This window comes from Budorcas taxicolor, chromosome 25 (assembly GCF_023091745.1).
Source record: "Budorcas taxicolor isolate Tak-1 chromosome 25, Takin1.1, whole genome shotgun sequence".
Classification (NCBI taxonomy): Eukaryota; Metazoa; Chordata; class Mammalia; order Artiodactyla; family Bovidae; genus Budorcas; species Budorcas taxicolor.
The window spans coordinates 28550464-28560376 of record NC_068934.1 but is presented as its reverse complement, the minus strand read 5'-3'; the positions used below and the strand labels follow the sequence as shown (position 1 = coordinate 28560376).

At 44.3% G+C, this 9913-nt stretch overlaps 1 protein-coding gene across 2 annotated transcripts in view; it reads left to right on the top strand.

Annotated features, from left to right (window-relative positions):
* The first annotated feature begins 5280 nt into the window (after positions 1-5280).
* Positions 5281-9913, top strand: part of MSANTD2 (Myb/SANT DNA binding domain containing 2) — a 30307-nt gene continuing 25674 nt past the window's right edge. Inside the window, exon 1 of one of the 2 annotated variants that reach the window (XM_052662180.1) lies at positions 5281-6045. In XM_052662180.1, coding sequence (XP_052518140.1) covers positions 5281-6045 — 765 coding nt within the window. The remainder of the gene's footprint in view (positions 6046-9913) is intronic. The other variant, XM_052662181.1, reaches the window with a different exon arrangement.

Sequence of the window (9913 nt, the reverse complement as noted above, 5' to 3'; positions counted from 1 at the left end):
ACTCCAGTATTTTTACCTGGAGAATCCCATGGACAGAGGAGCCTGGTGGGCTACGGTTCATAGGGTTGCACAGAGTTGGGACACAACTGAAGCGACTTAGCATGCGTGCATGTTTTAAAACCATCATACTCATGGCAAAGATTTTGGGTCAGATTTTTACAACAGGAAGTCATTGGTGGGTTTTTAACAAGGGAATGATACGAAATGATTTGCAATTTTAAAAGGTCAGTCTGTCAGGATTACTAAGATGCAAAATCAACAGGCAAGCATCAATTGCGTTATTATATAACAGCAAAACCAATTAGCAAATGAAGTGTTTCAAGTGATACCATTTACAAGAGTGTTTTAAAAATACCAACTACCTAGAAATAAATCCAACAAAAATACGTGTAAGACTTTTATGCAGAAAACTACAAACCTCTGTTGAGAGAACCTAGAGATTGAATAAATGGATTTACTATTTTCCGGGATTGTATAACCAATTATTATAAAGATGTCAGTTTTTCTTAAATTGGTCCATAGTTTCTGTGCAATGCCAATCAAAATATCCACAGCTTTTTTCTATAGAACTTGACAAGCTAATTCTTACCATGTATATGGAAATGTGAAGGATCAGTAATAGTAAGCCACTCTTGAAGAAGGAGGAAGAAAAGTGGAAGAAGGATTTTCTATCCTTGATATAAGACTTACCATAAAGCCAGTGTCATCCACTATTAAGGCAGTGTGATACTGACATGAGGAACACAGATAGAAAAATAAATAGACCAACGTAATAGAAACCAGAAATAGACTCATGCACATATGGACACTTGATTTATGTCAAAGATAGCATTATAAAAGAAGGAAAGGATGGTCTTTCAGTAAATGGAGTTGGAGTAATTATGTATCCACATGGAAAGAAAGAAGGAAAGAAGGGAGGGGGAGGTATATAGTCTGCAGAAATACTTGCGCATATGCACTGGGAGACATGTACAAGAATGTTTGTAGCGGCATTATTCATAATATCCTAATTTAGAGACAACCCAAAGATTCAGCAGTAGGATGGATAAATAAAATGTGATATATTCATAAAACAGAGTATTTTACAGCAACAAAAATGAATAAACTGCAGCCTCATACAGACTAGATGAATCTTAAATTGAAAACATAATATTGAATGAAAGAAGCCAGACACAGAATACATGTGATTTCATTTCCAAAAAATTCAAAACTGGGGAAAACTTTTAGAGATGCATAACCATGGACAGAGGAGCCTGGTGGGCTAAGTCCATGGGTTGCAAAGAGTCAGACACAACTGAGCGACTAACACTTTCACTTTTTTCAATCATTCGATAAAACTGTAAAGAAGGGCAAGCCTGCATAGTGGTTATTTTTATGAGGAAGATAGAGTTTAACATTGGGAAGGGGTGGTAGGGTAGGGCTTCTAGAGTGCTGGCTATATTTTATTTTTACTGTCTTGGGTGTGGTCATATCAGTTCAGTTCAGTTGCTCAGTTGTGTCCGACTCTTTACAACCCCATGAATTGCAGCACGCCAGGCCTCCTTGTCCATCACCAACTCCTGGAGTTCACTCAGACTCATGTGCATTGAGTTGGTGATGCCATCCAGCCATCTCATCCTCTGTCGTCCCCTTCTCCTCCTGCCCCTAATCCCTCCCAGCATCAGGTGTATCTGTTTTATAAAAATTCATTTAGTAGTTGTGATGCATGCTTTATGTACATTGTATTTCACAAGAAAAAAGTTTTATAATACCAAGTTCACCCTGGCTACTGTTTAAGCATGCAAGTATGTAAGCAGGAAGTCCAGTTGTCCAGGAATGACAAGATAGAGGCTTGGATGAGGGTTGAGAAGTAGTCAGATATAGGAAATAGTTTAGAATTAGAGGTAACAGGACTTGATATGGAATATGAAGGGCAAAAAATACAGCAACAAACACAGTCATAAAACACAGTGAGAGTACGCAACAGAATTAACTAAGCTTCTGAAATAGAAAACGTTAATGTGAAGTGCTAAGCTGTGTGAATGGGTATCAGATGGAGGACTTCTGTCTGACACATCAGGGAAGGCTTCATAGAAAAGCTGGGAAGGAATTTCCCTGGTGGTCCAGTGGCTAAGACTCCGAGCTCCAAAGGTGTTAGCCTGGGTTTCATCCCTGGTCAGGGAACTAGAACCCGCATGCCACACCCGTGAGTTCACATGCTGCAACTAAGACCCGGCACGGACAAACAATTAAAAATAGATGAAGCAAGTATTTTTTAAAAGCTGGGAAGACAGTTGGCACAGATTATGGAGGAAATGGATGAGGGGTGATACAGTTAAAGGAGATTGGTGGATTGCTTACAGGCAGAAGCTTTGTATTGTCCTGGACTCTTTTGCACATTATTTTATTTTTGAGGCATTTCATGCATTATCTCTCAAATAAGTTTTATCTACTTATGACTACCATCTAGATCCACAATAAAAGGTGATAGCAAATTACTTCAAACACAGTAGCCATTCCACAAGTCCTGATTGAACCATAAAGTCTTGAACAAGTATATCACACAACTCCTAGAAGCCAACACCACGGTCACATGATCCTGGTGGCCTAGATAGCAGGGCTTCTACACTATAGAATGGAATACGTATTAATAGCCTTTACATTATTGACTTCCTTTTACCTTCAAAATGTTACTGGAAGTTTTATCTTTGATACAAGCTTTTCTCATTGGATAGACTGATGGGTGTGGGAATAAAGGGGGGGATATATAGAAATAATGTCTAAAACAGAAGTTAGTGGGAAGGGAGACTTCTCAGTCAACCCACTTTATCTAGGAAGGTTTCCTGCATGAGTCAGAGTGATTTGAGGATCATCCAGAATTAACAATAGAAGGAGGCAACTTTTTTTTCAGGCTTGTGGAAAAATAAGAGTGGGAGAAGCAATGATTTTATCTCTGCGGCGTTTCTGACTTCATGTATGGATTTTAGGCACATCTCTCTCTTTCACAGGGCTTCCTTGGTGGCTCAGCTGGTGAAGAATCTGCCTGTAATGAGGGAGACCTGGGTTTGATCCCTAGGTTGGGAAGATCCCCTGGAGAAGGGAACAGCTACCCACTCCAGAATTCTGCCTGGAGAATTCCGTGGACTGTATAGTCCATGCGGTCGCAAAGAGTCGGGCATGACTGAGCGACTTTCACTCACTCTCTTTCATACACACTATACACCTTGTCATTAAAAAAAATTACTGTTGGCCTAAATGAGAGTGAGTTTTGCTTTCATAGGTGTCTAAGATTCCACTAGAGCCTGTGAGAGAGTTGGAAATGAGAACACTGAAAGCCAGAAGTACAGAGAAAGTGAAGGGGGAAGACTAGATTAACTAGAGTACAAGCAAAGTGATGTGATTGCTAGTGCTCACACATGCTTGTGAGAACCAGGAACCCTTGGAAGAGTTTTATCTATGTTAATGCATTTACTCTCATGACAATGCTGTGAGGTCATCCTCATTTCACAGCTGACGATACCATGACACGGAAAGGTTGGGTAAATAAGTTGGTTGAGCTTACAGAACTGGAATTTGAAGCCAGGCTTTCTGATGCTAGACTATATATATATATATATATATATATATATATATATATATATATATAGACTATATAATATATATTATATATATATAAAGATGTGAAAGATTTATTGCTTTGAATTTTTTAATTGGAGGATAATTGCTTTACATCATTGTGTTGGTTTCTGTCCTATAACAACAGGAATCAGCCAGAAGTATACATACCTCCCCTCCCTCTTGAGCCTCCCTCTCACCCACCCCAGTTTTGAATTTTTATTGGAAGATAGTTGATTCCAATAGTTTATTGGAAGTTAGTTGAAGACAGTTGAAACTAACACAGTGTTGTTAGTTTCAGGTGTAGAGCAAAGGAAATCGGTTATACATCTACTAGACTATAACTTTTTCTTAGAAAAAAAGGAAGAGATAGCATAAATGTTGGAATTTGTGCTTCTTCATTCATATTCCTATCTTATAAAGTATGGCGACATTTTAAAATGGCATACAGAGACAACTATCTCCTCTACTTTGTCCCTGGTGCTTATTCCTTTGGCTTTCCAATGACAACCATGTCATTCTCTGGGGTGACTCTGAGTTTATTCTTGACTGTGCTTGGTCTTCCTTGCTGTACTAGCTTTTCTCTAGTTGCCAGGATCCCAGCAAGTCTAATTGGCCGTGTGTGGCCTTTTCATTCCGGTGGCTTCTCTTGTGGCACACAGGTTCTAGAGGCCCTGGCTTCAGTAACGGTGGCATGATGGCCTAGTTGCTCCACAGCATGTGGGATCGTCCCCCATCAGGGATTGAACCCACGTCTCCTGTACTGGCAGGTGGATTCTTTACCATTGAGCCACAAGGGAAGCCCTGATTTTGAGTTTAAAGTGCAGCTGACCTCAGCTTTTTTTTTTTTTAATCTAAGATATATTTGCCATTAAAAGAATAAAAAACATTTCATAGCTTATTTATATTTGAAAAACAACAACAAGCAGCTGGGGCCTTCAAGTTTAGCAACCAAGATTAGATGTTTGGCTTTGAAGAATATTGAAATAGCTTACAGCGATGTATCGGACTTGGGGTGTTTAACGTTCATTAAACTGCAGCACTTTATGGAAGGATTACCACTAATTACTGGAGGTCACAAGAGCCGTCACAATTGACAGTCTTTTTTTCGTCGCCTTACACTGGAGAGTATGAAAACTGTGGGAAAAACGATGTAACTTCCCAATTAGGGAGGATGGAGAGCGGTATGGGAAAGTAACTTTTCTGCTGAGGCTGGGAGTTCATACTCATTTAAGCTGTAGACAGATCGTGCAAGCGCCATAAAGACGCCTAACTGTTCTACAAACCATCACCCCCGTCCAAACTGGAAAATAGATCACAACTGGAATAGGAGTTGCACTTCAAATACTGCGCTTGGGAGTCTCCAAAAGCTACACAGCACAAACCAAGCCTGGTTCCCAGATGCTTTTTAAAGTCTTCCCCAGGAATGCTCTCCCTGCAGCCTCGGCGCCTTCCTGGCTGAGCCCGGCGCGGGGCTCCCCAGCCGCCGCCCGGGACGTCAGCCCCTGTACCCCGAGGCCAGTTCCGAAGAGGGGAGCGGCAGAGCAGAGGGAGGAGAGCGAGAGAGCGAAATGGTCAAGTCCTCCTTAACTCCGGGCCCCCTCGCGGGCCTCACCCCTCCTCCCGGGGGCTGAGATTGGAAAGGAAGTGGGAAGGTTTCAATCTGTTCCTCACACCGGCGCCCTCATGCCCCAACCCTTCTCCTCCGCTCGGGGCTCCGGCGAGCCTCATTCCCGCCCCTCGCCCCGGGAGAGGAGCGCGCGCCGCGGCCGGGTGCGCGGAGAAAGACCAGGGGCTGCGGGCGGCCTCCACGCGGCCGCCGGGGCCCGCAGCCGCCCGCCCGCCAGCAAGCCAGGCCCGAGGGCAGCCCCGGAGTCCGGGGCGGCCGGATGTGAGGGCGCGTCACTTCCGGGCGGTGCAGCGGCGGCCGCTTGGAAGATGGCTGCGCCCTGTGGCTCGGAGCTGCCCGCCAACTCGCCGCTAAAAATCCCGAAGATGGAGGTGCTCTCTCCGGCTTCTCCTGGTGGCCTGAGCGACGGAAACCCATCGCTGTCCGACCCTTCTACGCCTCGGGGTGCCTCCCCGCTCGGGCCGGGCAGTGCGGCGGGCTCGGGGGCAGCGGCGTCCGGGGGTCTCGGGCTGGGGCTGGGGGGCCGCAGCGCCGCCTCGTCCTCGGTCTCCTTCTCCCCTGGTGGCGGCGGTGGTGGCGGGGCTGCGGCAGCCGCCGCCGCCGCCTGCCGGGGCATGTCGTGGACGCCGGCAGAGACGAACGCGCTCATCGCAGTGTGGGGCAACGAGCGGCTGGTGGAGGCACGGTACCAGCAGCTGGAGGGAGCCGGCACGGTGTTCGGCAGCAAGGCCCCCGGGCCGGCCATGTACGAGCGCGTGTCCCGGGCCCTGGCCGAGCTGGGCTACGAGCGGACCCCGTCCCAGTGCCGGGAGCGCATCAAGGTAACCGGCCGCCCGGCCTGGGGCAGCAAACCAGAGGCAGAGAGAAGGCGGGGAAGCGGGCCTCGGGGGCGGGGGCCGGTCTGAGCGCAGGGCTCCCCTCCGGGGCCCGGTGGGCCATTCGCATCTCCTCCGCCTTTTTTCTTCTCTCCCTGGGAAGGGGGGGCCTTTTTTTCCAGATGGCCGCCAGCCCGTAGGTTTTCTGAGTTTGAAGTTGGGCGTGCCTGCCGCCGCCCCTCTTTCTTGCCAATCGAGGATGTTCTTGCGCTCTGAAGTTGGTAGTTTCTCATTGTGCTCCCGGCGACGGTCCCGTGCAGCCGGCGCCTCTCGCCCCCACCGCCGGGGCCCCTCGCTTTGTTCCAGGCCTGGGGGCTCCCAGGCAGAGGCTTACCGGCCGGGGCGGGATGGAGCAGGGATAGAAGCGGGGGAGGAGGGGGAGATGCTGAGCTCCCCCACCTCACCCCCCAGTTTAGGAATTTTCAAGTGAGTGGCAGGGGCAGAGCCGTACGAAAGGCGCCTTCAGACGATGGCCTTTGTGTCAGTTGTCTTGCTTCTGCCTTGAGCTTGCTTCTAACTCGAAGGGCGATCAAGAGTTGAGATGCTTTGGAGAATTGGGAAGGCTCGGTTGTAGCCAGATACTGTATTGCTTTTGTGGAGTTAGGACACAGTTGAAGTTAGCCTGGCTGATAGTTGGTCCGAAATTTGAGTGTGATGTCTCCAGAGTTAGGTTGGCTTGAGGCCCTGCAGTGTTTCTGACGAAGCTCCTTCTTGAAAGCATGTGTTCCCCTGCTTTAGCTGTTGTGCCGGATGTGGTGACAAGTGAAGCTCTCACTGTGCCTCTGGCCATCCTTGTGTACCTAAAGGTTCAGTACAGAGACTTAATTTGGGCTAGAAATGTTACCTCCAGTCGGGTTACTGTTTTCTGTTCCTGCTGACATTTAATCTGGGAGTTCAGATTTGTAGTATTGGCAGATACGGAGTTGTTTTTTAGGTAAGTTGGTTGGTGTCCTTCTCGCAGGGTCTGCTAAAAGATTCTGGTAGAAGACTTTCCCCCTAGTTCACGGAACTACTACTTGTTCAGAGTTATAGTATCAGTGTGCTTCGTTTCTGGCAGGGCTAACACTTTTTTGGAACTCCAAGGTGGGGTAAAAATCCAGTAGGAACTGTCACACTCACACTGGAGAAGGATATGGCTCCAAAATTCCAGAGATCTTGTCTCAAGTGTTCATTTGAGGACATTGTGGCTTAGAAAATTTGGTCCAGAAACCAAGATATTTCAAACCTCCTATTTTTAGGAAATCTGACACCCATTTCTCAATTAGAAAATTAGAGTGGTTTACCTGATAACATGTTATCTTTGGGTCCCCCTCCCTCTCCGTTTTAAACAAGGATGTCATGAAAGTAAATAGTTTATAGATAGGATAAATAGTAGCGAATAGTAGCCACTGTTCTCTGAATCTCATTCCTTGTTCTATTCAAGGTTGTTAAGGTTAAGTTCTGGGGAGTTTTTGCATTGTGCTGTTTAGCCTCTATCCATAAACTTTTTTGAGTTTAGCAGTACCCTTTAGGCTTTTGTAATTGTTTTAGCTTTATTGATTTTTTCTTTGTCCATAGAAATTTCCCAATCAGAAGGACAAAGGGTGTTATCCAAAGCTGCTTATGAATCTCACTGATTATAAAATTGTTTCTCAGAAAGCCAGGAAGTCTCTAGTTGGGTTGCATCTTTGTCCAGTTATGAGAAGCATAACCTAAAGCAAAGAAAGGAAACTGGGCTTCTCTGAAGAATTTTCAAGAGGATCGTTTTCTCTGTCTCCAAGCAGATAAGATCAGATTGACCTCAAGTTCTTAGACTATTTGGAGACTATATGGATGTTGATGTACTCTAATCCACAGTAGCAGTTGATGGGGTGACCAGATCACTGTTTTTTGTTTTCTTTTTTACGTAAACAATTCCTTAAGTGTGATTTCAACCAAGGAACCAGACTTCTTCATTAACAGCATTGGTCTTTCCTATTGGAATTATAAGCTCCATAAAGACGAGTTCTGATCTCTTATTCCCAACAGTATTTCCAGTGCCTAGGACATAAGTAGGCACTGGATACATATTTATTAAATTCACCAAGTAAACAAAGCCTTGAAGGAGAATGTTGGAAAGCATAAAAATCTAGAGCAGTGTCCAGATTTTAACCCCAAAACATAGACTTTGAAACCCATTTGAGAAATACTTCCTTAAAAACTAAACTCTGTCCCTCTTGGAGACTTAAGATGAATGTAATCTTAAACATAGATGCACACGTGGTCACTGAAATCATAGCCTTACACAGTTATGAGGTGGATCTCCAAGTACTCCAGATTATGTTTGTGAAAATCAAAAGGCAACCTTAGGAAATTCCCAGGGAACCATCGCAAACCACTGAAACAAATCTTTCAATCCCAGTTTCAGAAATGCCGATTTAGAACAAGTAATTCAGAAATCTGTTTCACTTGATTCTGTTAATGAGAACAACAAAAAGAAATTCGACAGTCCTTTTTGCTTTGGAATTTGCAAAATAGAAACAAAGTAGTGCAGTGAGATATGGACATGGAGGTATATCTTATCCAGAATAATGCAGCTCATTTAAGTGTGAACTCATGTCAGAGGCTCCCGGGGAAGGAGCACCGTGTGCATCAGTTACATTTCTAGTCCAATGTATTTATTTAAATATCTGTCAAGATTCAGCTATGAAGTAAATAATTTCTTCTAAGTTTGAAAGGAAGGATGATATATAGTAACTTCAGTTTTTCCCTGAAACTTTCCCTGAATCATAGTTTCAATATATTGATGTAACAACCTTGTCATATGATGACTCTTAGATTTTGCTACCAAAGGACTATTTTTAAATACTATCCAAGCGAATATGTGTATTTCTAAGTGCACAGGTTTTTAACTTAAAGTCAGATATAAACATTATTTTTTTTAATTGCTGCAAAGTCTGACATGTCCTGTTACTGGTATTTGTTCAGTTTTTTGGATAAAATGGGTGTATTTGAGACTGGCATGCTACACGTGTTTGGTATCGTTTGGTTCTGAAGTTTTGTTGCTTTCTGTTTGTTTGCCAGAAGAAAATAAATCTGCTAACAATTCCAGCCTAATTTTGGAGTCGGATAAATAAATGGGTGATTTATTATCCTTCCCTATAAGCCTTGTTGTCATATCTCCATTTTCTAAATGCTTGAGTGTTTACTGTCTGCTCGGTGTTAGGTGAAGAGAAGAACTGTAGTACAGAGTCCAAGAGCTTACTTACAGTGTAGTTAATGTTTGTATACCCACACCTATGAGTTAAAAAGCTGTACCAGACAACGCAGGGGATGGTATGCAGTGCAGTACTTAGTATCGGATGACAAAAGCAGACCATAAGTGTGATGACTGACTTCAAGGGAGGAAGAGGCGCAGCACAGCCCATACTATAGTAGTTGAGAGACCTATCTAGACTTGGAATTCAGAGCCAGATGCCGGATTCACACTTAAGTCAGTTAATCCGATGCCCTGCAAAACTCATTCTTAAGTCCCGTATTTTCAGGTCTTCTCCAAAAATTTGGCTCTTGAGAGTTGGCTTTTTGTCTCTCAAACAGATGCTTTACTCTGGCTCTGCCTGAAGATGAAATGCAAGGTGATCATAACCTAAAGAACTTGTCTTTGCTCTGTCAGTGCTGATTGTTTATGAGATAAACTTAAAAGTGGTGGGGAGTCTTCTGCCTAACAAGCAAGACGATTAACTTTTTAGGGACATTGTCTTGATCTATATTCTTCAGTAATTCATCATAATCTTTGGAACAAATATGATGCTTTAGCAGACAGATCACAGTGTGGTATATTTGATCTTTCATTGTA